General features: G+C 44.5%; 1 protein-coding gene across 1 annotated transcript; it reads left to right on the top strand.

Moving 5' to 3' along the window:
- Positions 1–13,342: 13,342 nt before the first annotated feature.
- LOC108548797 (uncharacterized) lies at positions 13,343–16,894 on the top strand. Its single transcript, XM_017901918.1, has one exon. The coding sequence runs from the start codon at positions 13,343–13,345 to the stop codon at positions 16,892–16,894; it is 3,552 nt and encodes a 1,183-aa protein (XP_017757407.1).
- Positions 16,895–23,887: the final 6,993 nt, after the last annotated feature.

Consider the following 23,887-nt stretch of genomic DNA (forward strand, 5'->3'; position numbering starts at 1 on the left):
GGGGGACCGAAAAGTAATCCAAATTTTATTTGCTGGCGAAAAACATTTATTTATTAAAGAAATCTTAAATGCTAATCAACAAAATAATTTCCATCATTTTCTAACGCTTTTTCCAGCGTAGAGGCAATTGTTCGATTCCCTTTTTAAAAAAGTCCTTCGATTTTATCATTGAAAAACTTTTCCAAGTGCGTTTTCACTTCTCCAACATTGGTAAATTTTTTACCTCTTAATGTATGCTCTAACGATCTGAAAAGGTGATAATTCGACGACGCGAGATCTGGTGAATAGGGTGGATGAGGTAAAAGTTTCAACCCAAGCTGCCTTATTTTTTCCTGTGTTATTTTTGCAGCGTGAGGCCTCGTGTTGAAGGATCCTTTCTTTGTTATTGACCAAAACAGATCTTCTATTGTTGGCCTCGACATCTTTCCCCCTTGGTAAAACAAAAATTTTTTGACCGAAAAATAAAATTTACAACCAAGCTTGGACGTAATAACAAAACTTCCGTGTTTATGGGAACGTGTCTCGGCACAAACTAACTGTGAAATGAGCTCATCGAAGAAATTTTGATTACATTTCGGTCCCCCTAATTTATATTAAAAGAAAAATCATTGAGTAAAGTGATCAAATATTGAATGTGTAATTTTAACCCTTTGTATTCGACGACTTTTTGGTTAAAGAAGAGTATTTTTATTTATTTATTTATTTTTTGAGCAGTAAATAAGAAATCGTATAATAATCAACACGTAGAATTATTTAACTTCGATATCTCGCAATCACCGATACATTATCTTAAATTTGACATATTAATTAACCCTTTGCACTCATTGTCAGTGATTTTTTCGTTATTGAGAAATAGTAATTCGAAGACTTTTTGTCATAAAGTCGACGATATTTTCAAAATGGTAAATGAGAAATCATATGCAAATTGAGACGTAGAATTATTTTACTTCGACATTCCACGCATCGTTGGGTAATTTTAAATTTGATATATTAATTAACATAGATCTTAAGAATCTGATTAAACATCGACTGTGTGTCTCCTCCGGAGTGCAAAGGGTAGATATCAATCTTGGAAATTTTATCACATGGTGATTGAAGTGCCCTCGAGTACAAAGAATTAAATCAAAAATTAAAAAATAGTCGTTCGAGCGCAAAGGAATTCTAGCTAGGAATTTTTTAACAATTTATTGCAAAGCTGCATTCTTTTAACACACATTTCCAGCTTCACATCGCGAAAAGTATGCACAATTTTTCCCCACAAAAACATTCGAAATTACAAGAGTCAGCTGGTCTATAATATAGCTAAAACTCACCACTCGTCAACCATTTAATAAAATCGCTGAATTCGAGTGTGTACACTTGGTCCATTTCGCGAACTCAGCTGTACCCACCGGTACAGAAACTTTCGCGAAACTGAATAAAAAGGGAGCAATTTCTTCTTCGATTCTAGACTGGAAGTTAAAAATACGCTGTTAATTAATCGGCATGTTTAATCGATATTATCGATTTCACCGGTGAGAGGACGAAATTTCTCGGATAGAAATTTCCTCCCAAGGGAAAAGTAACCGAGGAAGCAACGGGGCTGATAAATATTTAGAAACGGAGCCGCGGTTGATTCACCATAGCAGACACGAAGCCGGGCACGAAGAGTTAATCAGCGGCCGTGAAGGATCCGCTACTTGCGACCTTTGCGGGCCATTAACGGCGAATAGATAAAGCAAGGCTGAATGGGGTGTCGCGAAATTCCGTGTGGCGAGGGTGCGTTCTCAAAGGCGACGGGACTTTTTTCTTAATTGCCGCAGCGTTACAGTGTAACCGCGTGTGGCGTATGATAAATAGCGAGGAACGATCAAAGGGAGCACGCGATATGAACAGAAATAGCGATCGTTTCACGGGGCATTTCTATGCGTGGTTCGCTCGGTGCAGTTGCACACAGGTCATGCACCTCAAAGGCTAGCCTTGTCAGGGCCATGAATAGCCCATCGGCTTAGGATCGTGGTGGGAGTAGGGAAGAAGCTCGTGAAAGGGCATCGAGTGTTTTCAGAAGGTACTCTCGAGAAGCACCAGCGGGAAGAATGGAGGCGAACGGTACAGATTGCGGGCCCAGAAACGATACGTCTGTTGAAATGATTTTTTCCAACAAACCATGACCTGGACACGCGTTTTTCTATTCTAGTCCCACCGAGAGATTGCAATTTTGAAGCGACACCCGTTATGGGGGATCCTCATGTAGTCGGAAAAAGAAATCGATTTTTTCTTCTTTTTATTGTTTTAACCCTTTGCCCTCGAAACGTAACTCTCGTTTTCAGTCACCGTTTGTTTCAATACCTGGAAGCTGGAGTAACGAGTATGAGATATTAGTAGATTAGAAATAACTCCACATGAAATATTGGAATGAAATACACGTGATTTTCTCTTTTTATTTTAACACGAATGGTATCACTAAGGTAAGAAAAATATAAGAAAAGCTTCGAATTGTCATATCTTCATAACGAGGGAATTTTCCAGTGCACAGGGATAATAATTTGAACAACCAATTGCATTTCCTACCACGTTAAACGTGGAATTGGTACTGTTTATTTTAATCATCTTACCATTATTCGATACCTTTTTTAATCCTTTGGACTCGAAGACTTTTTCGTCGTAAACAGCAATTCGAAGCTTTCCTTAGATTTTCATAAGCTAAAATTTCTTTATGCCAAAATAAAAAAAGGAAATCGTGCATTTGCGTGAGAAATGAAGGAATAGAATTATTTTATTTCGATATTTCGCGCGTAATTGTTAATATAATTATCATCATTCGTTATTTGAGTTATAGCATTGAAGCAAACGGTGGCTGAGAATCACCTCTCGAGTGCAAAGGGTTAATTAATAGTACATTCCTGGAATGTATTTGCAAATTTTCAATGCGATTCTCGAAATTTTAACCCTTTGCACTCGACGATTTTTTGGCTAGAGAAAAGTAGAAAATCAAAGATTCTCTATTAAAATACTGACGATACTTTTTTGAGCAGTGAATAAAGAATTTTATAATAATAGAATTATAGAATTATTTGATTTCGATAACTTGCACACTGTTACATTACATTAAATTTGATATATTAATTAATATTTATCTTCCAAATTTTATGAAATGGTGACTGAGGGTCACTTCTCGGGTGCAAAAGGGTTAAGGGTCTCACAGGTTTCTCGAAACCACTTTTTTCAAATTGGAGAGAGAGATATACCAAAAATTAGGTTACCAATTCTATTGAAATTTAGCATACGTATACTATGATACATGTACTGATCGATGAATCTATAAGATAGACAAAATAAATAATTTAAACAACCGTTTTATGTCGTACATAAATAGGTGCAAAATTTTTGCGAGAAAATCAACTTCTTCAAATATATATGCATATATACCAACACTTTTTGCCACGTCGTTGGGTAAAAGTTTCGTCTATTGGGCCCACGTGTTTACGATAAATCTGAACCGCGGTATGTATGTACATAGATGCGTGAAATGTGTGTATGCGTACTCGATTTGTCTATTTGCATTCCACGTATGTTTGTTTCGCGATAAATTTACCACAATAGGGCAAATAACCAGTAGACAAAAAGTGACAAAATAAAGATTGGAGAGGAAATGGAATTAGAGACATGGAAAAATTGATTATGCTGGAAAATATGGCAAAATTCGTGGAAAAAATATTTTTCATCTGAAAAATGGCCGCGAATGATAAAAGTCATATATCAATGACATGCTCGAAAATAAATTTAAGGGGTTCAATTCGGGTGACTATGATAGCACTGAATTGACCACAATTTTTAATTTTCTATGTACGTTTGAATATATTACATGGAATATTTATAAATAGTAACATTTTAAGTCGAGAGGACTGGAAGAAGACAAATTTTAGGCTATTTTTTTGCCCACGTTAATTAGGCTAGTTTTACTCCTATCAGTGAGTACTGTAAGCTCAAATCTTTGTCCCTGATTATGACAATCTTGATTCGACTACTATTTAAAAACTAATTTTCTAATTCTAATACTAATTCTATTATTAATTTTCTAATTATAATACTAATTCTATTATTAATTTTCTAATTATAATACTAATTCTATTATTAATTTTCTAATTATAATACTAATTCTATTATTAATTTTCTAATTCTAATACTACATAGAATATTGGTAAATAATTTTATTTTTAATTTCCGGTTATTAAATTTTCCTGATAGCAGCATCGCAATTACTTCCATTTTTCTTGGCGTGTTAGTTTAAATTATCGCGTGGATTTTGCAGGAAAAATTAGTTGGAACTAATGTTAGGTTGTGTGTGCAAGTCTGACGGGCGTTTCCTCTCTCATCTTCCAGGAAGACCGGAGTAATAATTTATAAGTTAATTCACGTGGTTTTCAATCCTGCGATAATGAAAACGAAGTTTCAGCTGAAGACTTTACCTTTTAAACATCCTGTATAAGGAAAGTCGTGGCCAAGTGACTAACGCAATATCGTTAAACGTGGAATTTTTAATTAAAAGTTTAAAACCCGCCATTCGAGCCGTGATAGGATTAATGTAAAATATTTACCTGTCACTTTACATTCGAACAGCGACACGAGATTGTCCTTTGATATCCTATGTATTTTCGCGAGTTCGGTGTTCACGGCCGTTGGAATGTGGAGATCGAGCTTCTCATTAAGCAAAAGGGAAAAAGGCAGGAAAAATGTCAAAGTTCCGTAACAAGGTATTACAGACAGAATATCGAAACGTTCGATGCTCTCCTTCCAGGACCGTGATTTTTAATATCCCTCGGGCGATACCTTTTCTTTTTTCCCTCCATTAATATTCCTATCGCGTACTTCGGTGTAATGGTACCCCGGTTACATGGCGGCTCTTCGATTGATATTCGAAACGCGCCTTTTTCGCGTTTCCACGCTCGCCAATTCGAACGCGAAAATTTCAATCCACACGCTCGGATCCGAAACGAGAATTCCCGTTAATACGTTTCAACGCGATGAAATATGTGCCATTACTCGGGGATAATCTTATCCGTCATCTTGGTCACTCGCGACACCTGCGTGACGAGTGTGACAAGCCACCTGATCGCGTTAACATCCGTACAAGACATCCTCCGAACGAAATCCGCAGATTATTCTGCCAGGCCTTCGAGTCGTTCCACGGCTCGGCAAATCTGTCTTAAATTCTACCAATCATACACGAATTACGTGGAGCACATCAACAAACCATGGGCGTGACACGTGGAGTTTGCATTTGGCCCGGCCGAGGTACCACGTGTCGGGCCCGTGATAGTCAATTTCGACCCGATCGACGTACCACGTTCCAGACCCGTGATAGTCAGTTTCGACCCGATCGACGTACCACGTTCCAGACCCGTGATAGTCAGTTTCGACCCGATCGATGTACCACGTGCCAGGCCCGTGATAATCAGTTTTGGCTCGAAAATCTGACCACGAGTCTCACACGTGGTTGTTGGCCAAAGGGTTAATGGTCTATCCATCTAAGTTACAGTTAAGTGCAAGCATACTCGGTGTGCATTCAAAGTCGATGTTCTCGAAGCTTGAAATGAAGTTTTCCAGTTATATTATCGATACTGGGACACCCTGTATATTGTTAATTATATCACAGCATACGGTTAGATCCCTGCACATCGCAATAAAGCTTGTATCTCGAAGTGAATCGCAATATAGTTGAATGGAATGATTCGATAAGAAATTTTCGCCTCGCAATTCTTCTCCCTATTCGACTCGTCGACGCTTTCTAAAGAACTGCAGCTGATACGCGGTGTTCCGTGGACATAAACGCGTGTGCTATTAAGTGGCGTGGAAGAGCTGTATTATCTCGCGTTACGTAGGCGAGCATCAATCCGTTAGGAAGATTAATGGCCCGGCATTATCAGCCAGATACAGCGGAGTCAATCTGTAGGTTTTTCAGCCGCGGCAAGTCTTCATCGTGACGTGCCGAAAATTCGTTTATCATTGGCCGGATGAAACAGGGATCCACCGTGTGATCGCTTTTCTTCCTGCCCGCTGCCATAGTTTCGCCATCGCGCTCGCGAAGGATGATTTCGAAACACGCCGTCGAGTCTGCGCGCAGAGAGGGAGAGACAAGTCTTCCACCTCCGAACGGATAAATAATTTAGCCGTTCGAATGGCGACTCGATCGTTCAGATTTTGCGTAGATAAGTGCCACCTGCGTCCGCGACTCGCAATTGGCCGTTTCGAGTCCAACGCAGCGCCCCCTCAGTCGCATTTTTACTTACGCTCAACAAAGCGAGATCTGGCATTTTTCAGCGCCAATCGAATGCGCGTGATTGCGCTATTCAGATTCTCTGACAAACGCTGCCGTTCCATTAGTTCGAGATACTTCGTGGACTTGCTCGAATTCTACTGCAGCGCCATCTCGATCGTAGAGATATTCGAGGTAGGTTAAGCACGATATTCGAGCAAGGCCCGAAACGAATGCGATTATCTAGTACAGATTTTGTATCGCGATTTGTAATTAATTTCGTCTACAGTGTTATAAAACCTGAACTTGTGCTACGGGAATCGTGAAAGTGTTAGACACGAGTGTCACTATTAGAAATATACCTCGAATTTTCAAAATGAAAATTGGAAGAAGAAATTTAGGGGGGTCTTCCTAGTATCTTGTCCGATTTTTCCCAATATTTTTGAAAAATTATTAGGAGGAACCTTTGAGACCGTGCGTTTTGAAATTAACAGGGTGTGTTTGTACAGGTTTGGACTATATGTGTCGCATTTTTCGTTAAAAAAGGTTGAAAATTGCCGGTGTTACGAGCCGTTGTCTGAGAGGCCTCTTAAAAATCTGTTATCGATAATATCTATAGTACAGACTCTTCCTGCTATTTGAAATAAAATACTCAACAGGATTTCTGTTAAGTATGAGAACAGCTATAACTGGTACGTAAAAGAAAAACTAAAATTATCGGGAAATTAAAAAATGGCGGCACTCTGAATATATCTTACCGATTTTTTCACTTTCTTTTCAAATATACGAGTATGAAAGGGATAGAAAGAATGCGAATTTTTGAATAATTCTAGTAGAAGTTATAGCCAAAAATATACCGAATATTTTTGCAAAATTTCATGCGAATCTGTCAAATACAGTTTGAGAAATTACGAACATCGTTTTGGAAAACACAGTTTCGAGAGATACGCGTTTAAATTTTCACTGACGCCATCTAAAAATTTGAATCCAATATTTTTAGAAAGTATTCCTGAAAACATGTACTTCAAGAAAAAAAAAAAGAAAAAGAATTGATGTTTTTGGCCCTAAATAGTAGAAGACCCATAAATCGCAGTACTCTACCGCAGCGCCACCTCAGTCGCGCGGATATTTAAGATAAACGAATTGCAATGGCGTCGCTTGGTCACTTTTTAGCATAAATCGAAGCGCGACGATTCGTCTGATATTTCTCGATGATATCTCCACGATGATACACAGCAGTCAAACGATCAATGCTCGATTCTTAAGACCCAAGCTTCCAACCCAAAGTTCCAGAGCGATTTCGTCTTCGTCGTACAGCACAATCTCGAAATTAAATCGGATCGCGATCCGTGGAGGATCGGTGAAGGCAGAAAGAAGAGAGACTCAGGAAACTGCGAAAGAGAGAGAGAGAGAGAACACAGAGAGGAGCAGAGAGGAGATTAAAGGTCTCGTCGTGCGATCAATCGAGGGGTCAAAGAGGTTTAAACGTGGCGCACAAGCCTCTCGAGCTCGGCAGCTTAACGAGCGTCGCTAACGCGTACGAGTGTTCTCGCGATTGATGCGTGCAACGATTATTAACCCATTAAAAGGAAAAAGAAAAGAATCGGTGCCACGGTCACGTTGCCCACGTCGCTTCTCTCGCATTCCAGCCTCGTCCCATTGAAAAGACACGCGAGACTTTCGACGTTGTTGTCGATGGATCGGCCAGATATATACCTACGCGCTGTTGTTCTCTTCGAGGCGTCCCGCTGCTCTTGGCACCGGTCCAGGGGCGTCTGTTTAAAGGACCGTGAAGCAGCACGGGGACAACGGGTGAAAAACGCTTCCTCGATAGATAGGGGTGTCTTTATTTTCGCCCCATGTAGCCCGGGTGGTCCGGAAGCGAATAAATAGGCAACGCTGTGCAGCTTTTTCTCAGCTTTCTGTCAGCTTCTTCCTCTGCATCCCGCGTGTCGTTACTTCCAATTTCCCATTTCCATACGGACCATCCGTCCGCCATTTCTCCGCGTCGAGGTATGGGACCACTAATACTGAGTATGGGTCTAATAATCGTTCCTTTCTCTCCCACGCGAAACGAAATGCCGCATTTTCCGATGGAACCGTCGAATCGAACGTTTTCCACAGTGTTCGCGACAGGGAAAAGCGTGAACCGTGAACCGTGAGTTGGCAACTGACGCGTAGTTAGCGAAAGAGGGGCCCACGCGGCCGCGACAGCGTAGGCGACAAGCGTGCACCGCGTTAGGCGAATCGACAACGAAAGATCGGCCGATTCGAGAGAAGTATCGACCACGCGCATAATTGGTATTCGCGTAAGCGCGATCGTCGAGTTTCTTTGCCGAGGCAGACAACAGGCGTTGACTCGCGTGTGGTCCCACCGGCTCGTGTTCGCCACTCGATTCAGCGAGTCCGATGCCTCGGAGATAGCGCACCACCGATTACGAGTCGAGACAGTGGAAATGCTCGTTCACGAGCATCGGATGTTAATTAACATCTTTTTCCTTTTGTCCCCGATCGAAGCGACGGTGGAGACTATGGCTGCAGTCCGTTTCAGTGTATGCTTCAACTTTGAAATCGTTTAGGGCAGTGATGGCGGAGCTTTTGAGCTTGGTGTGTCACGTTTGGAAGTATGCATAATGTTTGGGTAATAATTTCTAGGTCTATTAATTAGTTAACTGCGGTCGATGCATATACACGACAGTCGAAAGCTCTATTCTGGAGCTTTAGACGTGTACACACGTCTTGTAAAATAAAGAATTATTATTGATTATAAAAATTCGAAATTTCTGTAAGGTAAAATATAAATACCATTTGGTGTGTTTCCTTTATATTACTAATAGATCTGCAATGTATTTTAGGTATATTTTATGAGGAGAAAATTGGTTATTCTTTTCGGTATATCGAATATTCTTCGTAGAGTGTATTATTTTTCACATGACTGATAATTTTCTTCAATTCATAAATCATTATTCTTTTTTATCTCTACATTATTTATTGCGAAAACTATTAGTTTCTTTAAATTCCCTAAAGTTTGAAAGCCTGGGTACCTATAATTATAATACATTCATTTTTACCCTCATTCGATGTATAATTACATATGGCCTTGATACAGCCTTGATACTTATTTGAAAATATCTAATAAAGGCCCGTACACGCCGATTTTGATGAAATTTATTCTAGAGACAGTTCTCAAAGAAATATTTGACACGTATTTTTGTTTTATCTGCTATCGTTTATGTCGAAGGGGTGAAATCAGCCCTCAAAGGTAAGGGTTGTAAGCATATTTTTGGAATATCTCGGGAACCGAGGGGATTAGAGTCATCACCATATCACTCATCACAACACTCACGTGCCAGACTCGTGGTTTTCGCTTATGGCCCAAATTATTCACCACGAGTCTCACTCGTGGTTTTCGCTTATGACCCGAATTCCTCATCACGAGTCTCACTCGTGCTTTTCGCGTATGGCACAAATTCCACACCACGAATCTCACTCGTGGTTGTAGACCAAAGGGTTAATCTCCCTCTTCATGTTGCTAGACGCTTCTAACGATATCTGGTATTTTCAACAATTCTAATAAAACCTAACCTAAAAATTTAGTTCCTTCTAAGCAACCGTAAAGAAAGCACGTATACTTATTCTGAGAGATCAAGTAAAACGTGAAACCTAACCCATCCATGGTTTTCTCTGATATATAGGCGACTGTGTGGTATCAAATCCGCGCTAAGACTCCGATTTCGGCATACCTGGATCCAGATCCAGTCCGTATCTGTCTGCCGGATTTCAATTGGGACCCAAATTATGCAGATGAAGCAGGCCCGAATCGAGCCATGTGTCATCCACTGTCGTTCCTCTTCTTCGAACTAATTACACTTTAGACTTTCGAGATCCTTCACCGTCCTCTCGGCCTGAGCTAATGTCACGGCAAAAACGTGTACCGTTCCTGGTTAAACTAGTTCAATTAACAGCACCGGCGTTCGAGGGATACCACTATTATCACATATTCGCAGACGAATAAGCAGTTCAGCCTAGCTCAACGGTATATCCATCTACCTAAACAGATCACCTTAATCGCGTCTAAATTACCTGGATGCATCACGTCTGTTGACAGGGTCAGTCAACTCGAAATTGCCATCCCGTTAAATCTGCCTCTCAACATCCGCGATTTTATAGGACTTTTCTCGCATATTTTTCGTAATATCCAGTACCTCTGACGAGGGAGTACCTGTTTGTTGAAGTCCTTTGTGGACGTGGGAAATTTATGGCGTGACCTAAAAGAGCCTAGTAGATGTAATGGGGGAAGTTTCCTTCTGTGGAAGAAAACCCCAAAAATTCGGGGCAATTGTCGACAAGGGACGTACCCTGTCGGACGTGCTCCCTCATCGAGTATCTCTGAAATAAAGCCTTCAACCTCTGTTTTAGGCTTTACTTTGTTTCATTTTGTCGACGCTTTAATTTGTACCCAGCTCCTTCTAATTCGACAGGGCTTTATCAACGACGAATACCGATTGCTCGCGATCGCGGTAACGCAGCGGCGGATTTAAGATCCGGGTCAGTGCATCTGAAATGCAGGTTTTTGCGGTGGTGTTTCAGCGTCGACGATGGAACGCCGGGTTCCAGGCCGCGGCTGGAATGTATTTTTTCGAGATGATAATTACGAGGAACCTTCTGTTTCGTTCCATTCCGCCCCTTCTCCCTCGCTCCTTTTTATTTACCGGCTCCGAGAGCATTGTGTCGGAGAGCCGCATTGTCTGGGAAGAAACGCTTTTGTTGGTCGTTTAGCGGTGCTGGTTAACGCGTTGGGGAGAGGAGGACGAAGAGAGCGAGAGACAGAGACTGGTCCAGGTCTCTCGCTCTTATTTTGGAGGCAACGCGCGGCCGACGTCTTAATTGTGGGTCAATTTCGGAGAAAGAACGGGGCCATGGGCAGACCGGAGCCACCACGCACGAAACTCGCGGCGGTGGCCCAACGGCCGATATCTCGACGAGGAGATCTAAAAGTAGAACTCCTACTGGGAGATCCTTGAGGCGAGGCCGCGTGGGAAACGTTAGAATGGCGCCGAGTACGTTTGATGGCACGTCGGTTTAATTCAATTTACGCTGCTCGTGATCTTATTCCCTCGCGTGAAAGCTCTCCCCTGCTGGCATGGCACTAGCTAGCCAGCGTTTCGATGTTTACCGGTGAAATTTTCTTTTCTTCTGGGTGCGCGTGGACCCCGTTGGGCCCTTGTAAAGCGTGCTATCAGGGAGATCGAAATTGCCTGGCATAATTGCCTGGAATTTTGAGAACGATCGGGGTCAGTCGTCCAGGGAGATAATGCTCCCAGCCAGGAACTCGTGGCCTCGTGGGTAAAACATAATTTACGAAGAAAATGAATTTAACCGATCGGGATTGTCAATTTCGACCACTCTCGTGGTTAATTAAACGATAATTGGGAATTAATTTGTACCACTCGCGTGGCCGGATTTACGATTTCGGTTTTGACAAAGCTCGGTAAATATGCCTAACGCGGGAATTTATGGCACGTCGCGTTACGATGGTCGTTTTTGAATGGTCGTACGGGGGATCTAATCTACCGATCTATCGGCGATATAAATATGCGCGACGAGCGCAAATATACTTCTCGATAGTCAATATTCACCGTGCAACGGCCGGACAGGCACATTGAATTCCAAGCGGCCTTTATGGTCTTTAACGATTCGACGCACGAGCACGTGTTCACCATTACAATATCTAATGCGCTCCGGGCCCGAAAACCGAATTAATTCCGGCCGGATATCGGTCAACTACCGGATACTTCGCCATTGGTAAAACGTGCGGCCGCCGCTGAACCGGAAGCCAATGGGAGAACCGTTTTACGGAAGCGTGTGTCTTCGTGCCGCCGTGCCGTCAGATTTCCTCAAACGTTGCCCTCGTTGCGAATATTCACATCCAATAAACCATTCCCAAGCACGTGTACTCCTCTTTAATCCCTTGACTACGGCAGACTTTGACACGTAGTGGCCATACCATACGGCAGGGATTGAGTTACGATGTGCGCCATTTTTGTGAAAACAAGCGCCCTCCGTGTCAGATAGCCAAACTACGCCGAGCGCCTATAGACGCCCTCTGTGTTACAAACGCAAAATTTTTAAACGCCTCTAGGCGCCTTTCGTGTCACAAACGCAAAATTTCTAAGCACCTATAGACTTCCTTCCTGTCACAAACGCAAAATTTCTAAGCGCCTATGGGTGCCCTCCGTGTCGCAAACGCAAAATTTCTAAACGCCTATAGGCGTCTTTCGTGTCACAAACGCAAAATTTCTAAGCACCTATAGACGTCCGTGTCACAAACGCAAAATTTTTAAACGCCTCTAGGCGCCTTTCGTGTCACAAACGCAAAATTTCTAAGCACCTATAGACGTCCTTCGTGTCACAAACGCAAAATTTCTAAGCACCTACAGGCGCCCACAGTAGCCAAGGGGTTAAACGTCGCACCCTAAGTGCAGGTACCCTAAAAAGCCCCTAAAGTTAGCCATAGATCGGCATAGTTGGACTCGTCAATGACAGCGAACTGACCTAAAGTACCTAGCATCGCGTGTAATTTTGTCTACCACGATAGTCGAACGTTGATGCTTGTTAGTAAAGTTAGCCATAGATCGGCATAGTTGGACTCGTCAATGACAGCGAACCTAAAGTACCTAGCATCGCGTGTAATTTTGTCTACCACGATAGTCGAACGTTGATGCTTGTTAGCGTCCTTAGTGTCACAAACGCAAAATTTCTAAGCACCTATAGACGTCCGTGTCACAAACGCAAAATTTTTAAACGCCTCTAGGCGCCTTTCGTGTCACAAACGCAAAATTTCTAAGCGCCTACAGGCGCCCACAGTAGCCAAGGGGTTAAACGTCGCACCCTAAGTGCAGGTACCCTAAAAAGCCCCTAAAGTTAGCCATAGATCGGCATAGTTGGACTCGTCAATGACAGCGAACTGACCTAAAGTACCTAGCATCGCGTGTAATTTTGTCTACCACGATAGTCGAACGTTGATGCTTGTTACAGGAGGACAGAGGGTCAAGGGACTCACCCGAAAGGATTGCCAAAAATGCGAGTGAACATCGGCGTTGAAAAATGAACGATGAAATAATCCTGAAGACCTTGACAGCTGGCAGCAACATCCCGTTCGCCGATGACGATGGCATGGTACCGGGCGTTGACCATCGGCGTGCACGATCGAGCGTCACGCGGCGAGAGCTGACGAAGGAAGTGACCGCTCCGAGCTTAAGCTCGAGGAACGTGCAGAGTTTCACGACCTTCCGCTCGATAGTTCAGTCGAAAAGTGGCCAAGAGGGCGAACATCGCGAGGGGAGCGTCTCGATGCTGCAGAAGGCCGCAATGTTCGGTCAAAAGGAATCGGCGCAGCACAGACAGATGAAGCAGTCCGCCGTGTTAAAGAGGAACAAGAACGAGGCGATCGAAACTGGTTTAGAGAATCCTCTGCAACGGTACGAGAACGCCGTGTTGAAGTATCAGAAACCGAAGGGTCGAGCGAAACGACAGCCGAGTCGCGATCGGCAGCAGCAACAGCAGAACCACGGTTACTCGAGCAGCGACGAGAGCGTAGCTAGGAACAAGTCGAAGAGCATCAGCTCGATCGACACGCAATCGGTGAACAACATCTTGGACGAGTACGAGGATCTCGATTACAGAAGGTCGTCGGACTTGAGCGACGTCGGCAGCATCAGCGTGTCGAACTTCGAGGCTGTCATGATGGATCAGCAGAAGAAACAGCAGCAAGAAAAATCGAGAGTCTTGGCGACGAGGATGCAACCCAAGTGTTCGCCGGTCCGGGAGAAACCCCAACCAGTTCTGAAAGTGAACCAACAGACCCAAGTGAGACAGCGGTCCCGGGAGAGGCAGAAGGAATCCGTCAGACACGTTCTTCCACCGTCTCCGACCGAGGACAATTCCTCTTCTTGCGTTTCACCGGTCCCGGTAACCGTGGATGCCAGTCGCGTCAGAGTCCCCGAGGTGTTGCTGCGCAAGGGAGAGGTTCAGAAGAGGGTGGACGAGTGGTTGAACCAGACGCAGAGTCAAAATTTCCCGACGTCCCGGGAGAAGCCGTTGACCAGGTCCAACAGTAGCGCCGATCAGAAGAGTCAACGGAGATACCGCCAAGACTCTAGGTCGAGATCGATAGACGAAGGTAGGGACAAGTTGAACGGAACTTCCTCGAGCTACGACGACCTGAGCCGCGCGGACAAGAAACCGGAACGCAAGGTGGACAAAGTAAACGTCGGCGTGAACACGAGCAGGGGAACCTACAAGGAGTACCTAGCCCTGAAGAACAGAAGCAAGCAACAGGATTACGGTTTCAGCGCGTCGAACAGTTTGATCGGTAGATCTAGAGACATCAGCCCTTCGACCGGTTCGAGAATTCCCCAGAGAGGTCCACTGAGCTCCAGCTTCAGATCCAGACGATTAGAATCGAGCATCGAGGCGAGCCAAACGGAGGGCACCGGAGGGGAGTCGGCGCAGCTCTACCAGGCCGAAAAGAACTGTCGCGTCAGAGGCGCGACCGACAACAGGCCGACGAATTTGGTAAAGACGAGAAACGAGTCGGATCATGGGAGGATATGTGGAGTAAGCGGCGTGGCTACCGGCGTTACCGGTGGTTCGACAACGGCGACGGCGACGGCCACGGCCACGGGTACTGCGAGCACGAGCAGCATCGGCGGCGGCGGCGCGTCGTCGGTTATTCCCTGCAGGAAAGCGTCGTTCAAGCGATCGCAGAATCACGATCAAAGCACGGTTGGCGCGACGAGAGCGCTCGTTAAGGAAGAGACAGGCCAGAGGACCAGGGGGGTGTGCGGAGGGAGCATCTCGAAGGGCCCGAGCAACCTTGGTGACCAAGGCGAGCCGATCTCGCCAAATAAGGACGGAGAAAGTAGGCGCCCGGCTCTCACGAGCGATTCACCGCGAGCCGGTGATAAAGCAGCCGATGCTGCCTGTAAATCGATGGAGGTTTCGAGGAGCGTCGATCGGCCCACGCGAGATATCCTGAGGATTACCGGCGAATCGTTGGAGTCTAGGTACCGGCAGGACAAGAGAGACAACAAAATGGATCAGACGAGACAGGAAACTATTTACGGTGCCGTTGGTGCGCGTGTCCGGACTCTTCAAGGTCACCAGGAATCTCGCGTCACGAAACCGAGGAATCTTCAAGGCGGCATCGTGCCGCCAGAAGCTAGAAAGCCACCGGTTCTACCGCGCAGGGATCAGATCCCTTGTTCTCAGGAGTCGAAGGATTGCGGAGCGAAGATTTCACCGATCGGCTCCCCGCAGTCCACCTTCAAGCCCAACAGTCGGGTGTACGCGGCGTTGCAGCAGCTGAACGAGCAAAATTCGGTCAAGTCTAGGTCCGCGAGTAGCAGTCCGTTGGAAAAGTCACCTAGCAGATCGCACTATTCCTCGCCGAATCACGTGGAGAAGATTTACGAGCGCAGTCTGCAGCCTCAGGTGATTCACGTGGATGACCTCCAATCGATCCTACGACCTTCTTTGCAGGTTTCTGCTTACGGCGAAGGAGGAACGGACGCTCGATCCGATCGCAAGTCGCCTGCCAAAGAAGCGGTTATGCTTGGGGAACGAAACGAGGAGGAGGAGGAGGAGGAGGAGGAAGAGGAGGAGGAAGAAGTGGAGGTTTACGAACGAGTCGGAGAGTTGCGGTACGAACACCTGGAGACTATCGAGGAAGACGATCAGAAGAGCGAAGCATCCGTTTGCAGATACCCGGAGATCGGATTGAGTCAGTGCCTGAAGATCCAGCAAGGCCTGCCGAACGGTAGAGCCAGAGGTCCTCCGGAGAAGAAGAAGGATCCGTCCGCGTGCACGAAGCGGGACCAACCGAACGAACCTGCCAGGACGTTCGTCACGTTTCACTCGCTCGGCTCCCCTCAGGGCATTAAGACGATCGTGCAAACTCGACCCGTTGCGACTGGTTTGTCGGAGTGCACCGAGCAGCAGCAGCAGGAAAAACGCGAGGTCACGGAATCGATCATGATCGTCGAGGACTTCGAGATCCCCTACGATTCCGGGAATCTCGTCGACAGGAGCCAAGCGTGTCACACGCGGGAGAACAGCAATCTATCCACCGCCACTATCCCTGTGGACGAGCTGGAGAGTGAAAGGCAAGCGGCAAAGTTCAAGGTCGAAGACGCGTGTCTCCGATTGAACGAAATGTCCGATCAGACAATGGAGCCGAGGTTCCAGCAGGACGACGCCAGGGAGGCTGGCCAGAAGCCCGAGAAATGGGACAGCGAGAAGGAGAGAACCAACTCGAGGGAGATGGACGAGCGTGCGTCGGTGGTGAACGAAGTGTTGGTGAAGAATCTTCAGTTCAAGCAAGATCTGCCCAAGGATTCCGTGGAACACAGTGCTAGTGACTCGTTCGGTAAGATCATCGAGCATGTCGGTCAGCAGAGACCGATCGGTTTTCACAACGTTTTGTGCGACAATTACGAGAACCTGCAGAACGCCAGGTTTAAGGAGACCAAGGTGTACGTGACGAAGGAGGAAATGGAGCGCCAGAGGCTGATGGAGCTGCTCAGGAAGGGCGACTATGAATCAGTGAAAACGGTGAGTGACAACCAAATTCTTCTTTCTACAAATTGCATGCAGTAGTTGTATAGTGTACAACGCAGAGATGACCTCTCTTAGCTAGGCTCCTGCAAATTGAACGACGCAAATCTAGAGGTAGGGTCCGAAACTAGACTCAATTCTCTCGAGGCTAACCCTCTCTTAGCTCCCAAGCTTGGTACTCGTAAATCTTAAGAACCGAATGTCATCTGTCCTGCCAAGTAACTTAGATATTTACAACCTTTTTGGAAACGTCGATGCTTGCACTCTTTGCGATTGCATATCGAGCTAGCCTAGACTTTCCGTTTCGTTTCATTTCGTGATTTAATTTACCACCAACTAGACAAATGGGATCTGGACCACGAGAGACTCAAATGTCTCCTTGCCAAAAGATAAGAAGCAAGAATTGACCTAACCACTGTCAATCTTATCTACTAATTCCCTATTTCTTTATGACTTGACACATCTGTGATTGTCGTGAACGTGATCGATGCACCTGATAAGGTGTACAAGCGTGAGCAGACACCTATTCTGCCAAGTAACTTAGATATTTACAACCTTTTTGGAAACGTCGATGCTTGCACTCTTTGCGATTGCATATCGAGCTAGCCTAGACTTTCCGTTTCGTTTCATTTCGTGATTTAATTTACCACCAACTAGACAAATGGGATCTGGACCACGAGAGACTCAAATGTCTCCTTGCTAAAAGATAAGAAGCAAGAATTGACCTAACCACTGTCAATCTTATCTACTAATTCCCTATTTCTTTATGACTTGACACATCTGTGATTGTCGTGAACGTGATCGATGCACCTGATAAGGTGTACAAGCGTGAGCAGACACCTATTCTGCCAAGTAACTTAGATATTTACAACCTTTTTGAAAACGTCGATGCTTGCACTCTTTGCGATTGCATATCGAGCTAGCCTAGACTTTCCGTTTCGTTTCATTTCGTGATTTAATTTACCACCAACTAGACAAATGGGATCTGGACCACGAGAAACTAAAATGTTTCCTTTCCAGAAGATAAGAAGCAAGAATTAACCTAACCACTGTCAATCTTATCTACTAATTCCCTATTTCTTGACACATCTGTGATTGTCATGGACGTGATTGATGCATCCAATAACGTGTACAAGCGTGAGCAAAGGCACTATTAGCTGAGGGTGAATCGCATGGACTAGCCAACGATTCATCCCTGCAGCCTGTCAAGGTGTTCGCACCTCTGACCACTTTCTCTTGCCCGTGAGCCGTGTTTCGAGCAAACACGCGACGCCTGTTTGGCGTAAATAGACGTATAGATGGCGGCACCGTGAGATTCGACACGGTCGACCGATTCAACGTGAGCTTAATTACGCTGCGACGTTAACGACACGCGCGATAGACCTTATCGATCCCGGCCATCTTGATCGATTCGTGTTCCATCCGTGGTATCAGCCGCGCGGGTCCGGCAAGGTCACGGATTTTCGCGGATCGACCATGTCACTGGCGTCGTTTCGCAACTATCACGATCGCTGTACAGCGTTAACCGGTCCGTTTTAATTCGCTGCGAGATAAGCTTCATTGGAAAGATACGGTTGACAGCAAACCAATAATTACATTTACCGTTCGCTACGGTTGTATATACTGTTGTCCGCGTGCCGAGTCAGTGGTTCCTCCAATAATTACAAGTCGGAATTAACCGAGATACGTTCGATTGGCTCTTTATCTCGATCCCCTGTACAGCGAATCGCCATTACGGGCAAAGCCTCTTTTCACTCGTTTCCAATGGTGTTTCGCGTCGCTACAGTTTTCCATTCGCCGACTAGCTGACCGGTGTAATCTCGCGTTGCGCCGGCCATTTGCAACTTTGCAAATTTCCACGCTGCTGATACTGTACCAGGCGTGTAAACAGACCGCGTCACAGTTGGCCAACCGCCATATATTAGGAAATAGTTTCCGGTTTGGAACCTTCAGGGGGTCGTCTCTCTTTAATATCCTTTGTCCAAGTTCAACGTCATTGATTGAAGAATCGGAGTTGGAAATTGGAAAATAATTGATAGTCACTGACTATTCGTGGATTTGTGATCAGTGTGATTGGACACTGTTTTTGTATATTATATACGTGGGCAGTCATGTTTTTTAATGGGTTGCATGTGGATGTGGCAAATTGCGAAGAGGTGTAATAGAGTGCACTCCCATGCTTCATTTATGGGAATATTGGCAAGAAATTTTTCACCGAACATTTGGATGAAAATTATCTTTTGATGTAGATGTAGATTGATTTTTTGACGATTTAATTTTTTGATTATTGTCAGGGAGAATATAATAGAGCTAGGCTACAAATATTTTGCTAGGGGTAGTATTATGAAAAATCTAAAAGTTTATTTTGTAGTTTCATTGGTGGTGAGATTCCTTCACCAGTTTCTTCGATTGAATCCTGCTATAGTCTTCAAGTCTGCTAGAGACATTTCTGTCTAAAAGTATTCGTTGATTAGCTCTTTTCTCGCGATAACAGAAAATTTTGTACCCTTCAATTGGTTTCTCTTTGGAACATTTTTCTGCTAAAGATTGTCAGTGCACAGTTACATTGAAGACCTGACAAACTGTGCGCTGGAAATAATTCTGATCCAATGGAAAAAATAATTTTGAAATGGTAGTAAAAGATTACAATCTTGAGTAGTGTCAACACGTGGTCCACAGACCAAATCCTCCAATCGATAATCCTAAAATGTTGAAAGATCCTTAGAGCAGAATTACTTCGAAGACTGTCAAACTGTGCAATGGAAATAGTTATGTCTCAATGGAAAAAAGAATTTTGAAATAGTAGTAAAAGATTACAATTTTAAGTAGCATCAATACGTGGTCCTCAGACTAAATCCTCCAGTTGATAATCCTAAAATGTTGAAAGATCCTTAGAGCACAGTTACACTGAAGACTTGTCAAACTGTGCAATGGAAATAAATCTGATCCAATGGAAAAAGAAATTTTGAAACGGTGGTAGCATCAACACGTGGTCCACAGACAAAATCCTCCATTTTAAGTAACACCAATACGTGGTCCACAGACAAAATCGTCCAATTAATAACCCAAAATGTTGAAAGATCCTTGGAGCACAGTTACACAGAAGATCTAGTTCTATCATCTAACTATCACAGTTAACTATCATAGATTTGTTACACATATAGCTATCACTAACTATGACAGTTACACTAAATCCTCCAATTGATAATGCTAAAACGTTGAAAGATCTTTGGAGCACATGGAAATAATTATGACTCAGTGAGAAAAAGAATTTTGTAACGTTAGTAGAAAATTCCAATCTTGAATAGATTCAACACAACCACAGATCAAAACCACCAACTGATTATCCCAAAATATTGAATTAATATTACAAAACACAGGCAGAATGTGGCATAAAAATTAATATAAACGTATTACATTTACTATAATTAATATAACACAAAACAGACTTACTTAGAATCCTGTATTTACGTTATGATAATTCGTTCTCGACTGTCTGACGTGACTCATTCGTTTGTATTATCTATGCACCCCTCTAATGTTGGATGACGCATCTACCCCACATAGAATGCTAAAATAAAATTTTCACGAAAAAATTGACATAGAATTAAAAATAAATCCTAAACTTCCAAATATACTCGAAGAATTTGTGAACCCAGATCGCAGACTCCTTAATATTTTTCTTCGTGGTCCACGAAGTCCTCAAGTTCGACATCGGTGATCCAGAGGATGGTAGATCCGCGTGTCTTTCACGAGAGGCAAAGAATAACGGAAATTATCGTGGCGAGGGGTAGTACGTATCGCGTCCGTGGAAGTCGTTGCTCGTAGTTGCTCTTCAAGGTGCACGATCCCGGGACACGACTCCGCGTAAGAAACTGGTGGCGCACGGAGGACGACGGAGGGACGGAGAGGGGTGCAGGATTTATGATTCAGCCGAGCTGGGAACCGAGCATTAGGTATGCGGTTCATAGTACGCTTTAACGCGCAAGAAAGATGCAATAAATTGTAGCACGCGTGCTAGTACGTCTCAGGGAACCCGAAGAGGAGACACGAGGCTCACCCTTAACGAGGTTTCGTCTTCGAGCTGCTTTCTTTTCTCCCGGCTAGCTGCCCAAGGACACTGTAAATTAATTTTCACCCGCCTCTATTCACCGGGCCACGCTGTAAATCGTTACTCTCTACGACCAGGCGAAATTTCACCTTTCCTCGCTTCCTTTTCTCCACGCAGCTTTGTTTTCCGCCGCGAAATCCTTCTGAAATTTCATTCTCCGATGCGAGCACTCGCAAATGTCCTCACAGCTGCGGACCCCATGTCGGAGCATCGTTTTCAGACAGGAAACCCTAGAATTTCGTTCCCAAACGCGAGTTCTTCGCGGAGACCCTTCTCAAAGGTGAGCTACTCGCGAAATTTTGTTTTCCAATATGAAGTTTGGAAATTCGAACACCAACGAATTCTTCGTGGACTTCTCGAACGCGAGCACTTCTCGGAACCGCATCAATGGTCAAAGGAAGAGACGTATTTCGCGAATTTAGTGCCAAGGCGTCATTTAACGTCGCAATCGTTTGTGGGACAGATTAATAAGGGATTTTTCAGGACGTTAGGCACGGGACGAAATGAGCAAACGCGAGTCCCATATATAGCCGCGAGCTCAATTAACTCCCGCAGAGCTGTCATCGCCAGACGTCTGGATAAAATGTCTTGGTATATTTTTTTATTGGTCGCTTTCAAAGGCACCGTGCCATTACCGGTAGCGATCTCCCGCTTTGGTTAGCCATAATTTCCTCCTCCGGCGTGTTATTGCGACGCAGGCCGCGTTTAATGCCGCCTTTCAATATTGCTCAAATTGAACGAATTTTAAACGGCGTGCGAGTAACTCGGTCACGGTAGAGCAGTGCTCGACACTCGAGAGCAAATGGTAATTAAAAATCACAGCTGTTTGCTCTTTTTAATTCTGCCTTCAGTCGTTAACACGGCATCAGGCGGTGTCCATTGTACTCTGCTTCGGCTTTTGGATAAAGGCGGATCGGGAGGAATTAAATATGAAAGGGAAAAATAGAAGAGGTTAGCAATATCGAACAACAGCTTTCCCCTCGAGTGAATTATATTTTAAAAGTAGATAAATCACCTTTGTCGAATCTTCGTACAATGGCAGTTCATTAGTACGTTCGTCCTTTGTGCAACGATTTAATTATGAAAAATCGTGCATGGGAGAAGTGTTTAATTTTAATTAGCCAGATATGTTTTATTCGCGATGAATTTATGAGGAAATTTGTGCAATTGTTACGCATTTTTTGGTGTATAACATACTGGTGATAAGCTTCAGTCGTTATAATGCAAGTGGTTAACAAGAACATTTTGAAAGGAAAATATAGAAATATTATACATTGATAATATCTGCATGAAATATAACTCGAAGCTACGACGACGAAAATGGCAGGAATTGGCTGCAAATGGCCGCGTGGCGACGGTGGCGCCGCCGCGGAGAAAGTGAAAGCGTGACTTGGTATGTGGATCAAATTCACGAAAGAATACCGCGACTAAAAGGAAATTTTAATACAGGAATATACAAATATTCTCCACTGACAATTTCCAAATCAATCATAACCTGTAGCTACGATAACCAAAATGGCGGGAAATAAGCAGCAAATGGCGGACAGTGTGGCGAGGCGCGTGGATCAAATTCACGGGAAAATACTACGGCGAACAGAACATTTTAATACAGATATATACAAATATTCTTCACTGTTAATTTCCAAATCAAACATAGTCCAAAGCTACGCCGACTGAAATGGCGGAAAGTGAACAGCAAATGGCGGACAGTGTGGCGAGGCGCGTGAATCAAATGCACGGGAAAATACTACGGCTAATAAAACATTTTAATACAGATATATACAAATATTCTTCACTGTTAATTTCCAAATCAAACATAGTCCAAAGCTACGCCGACTGAAATGGCGGAAAGTGAACAGCAAATGGCGGACAGTGTGGCGAGGCGCGTGAATCAAATGCACGGGAAAATACTACGGCTAATAAAACATTTTAATACAGATATATACAAATATTCTTCACTGTTAATTTCCAAATCAAACCTAGTCCAAAGCTACGCCGACTGAAATGGCGGGAAGTGAACAGCAAATGGCGGACAGTGTGGCGAGACGCGCGAATCAAATTCGCGGGAAAATACCACAGCGAACGGAACATTTTAATTCAGAAATATACAAATATTCTCCACTGACAATTTCCAAATCAAACATAACTCTAAACTGCGCCGATTAAAATGGCGGGAAGTAAGTAGCAAATGGCGGACAACGTTGCGAAGCGCGTGAATTGAATTCGCAAGAGAATATATCGACGAAGAGTAAATTCTAATACAGAGACATACAAATATTCTCCACTGTCAATTTCCAAATCAAACATAATCCAAAGCTACGTCGACTAAAATGGCGGGAAGTGAGTGGCAAATGGCGGACAGCGTGGCGAGGCGCGTGGGTCGAATTCGCGGGGAATACCGCGGCGAACATCAACTGCAGGTTCTGTTCGTCATTTTGGACGATGGATCGGTCCGGCTGACCGTTTGCTCGTAAATTTCCGTGATCGAGGAGGCGGCCGTATGCGTGGAAACGCTCGCGTACGCGCGCCAACGGCGGCGTGCGTATGCATTTCTGCACGTACTCGCATGTGCACGCGTGCTTACATATCGATGAGGCTGACTACGTCCAGCTATGCATATCTGGGGGGCCCTCGATGCCGCTGCATTGTTCGTGGCCAGGCGACGATACACACTGGCAACCCTCGCGAATTACGACTCGATTAATTCCTCCGTGATTCCCTCGCGGTAATGATCGCGGGGCCTTGGATCATCGTCGACCCCGAGTCACTCTGGAAGTCCGATGAGAATGCGACTAATATCGAGGTCGTCGTGTCGGAGTTAAGATAGATGGAAAGTTTCGCTTCTAATAACTCGCTGGTTATAAATCTTCGGGGCCAGCGAACCTCCGGACATGTCTGTGGCATTAGTTGCGATTCCCGTCGTG

The sequence above is a fragment of the Eufriesea mexicana genome, unplaced genomic scaffold (genome assembly GCF_001483705.2).
Source record: "Eufriesea mexicana isolate 0111107269 unplaced genomic scaffold, ASM148370v2 scaffold1653, whole genome shotgun sequence".
Taxonomy (NCBI): Eukaryota; Metazoa; Arthropoda; class Insecta; order Hymenoptera; family Apidae; genus Eufriesea; species Eufriesea mexicana.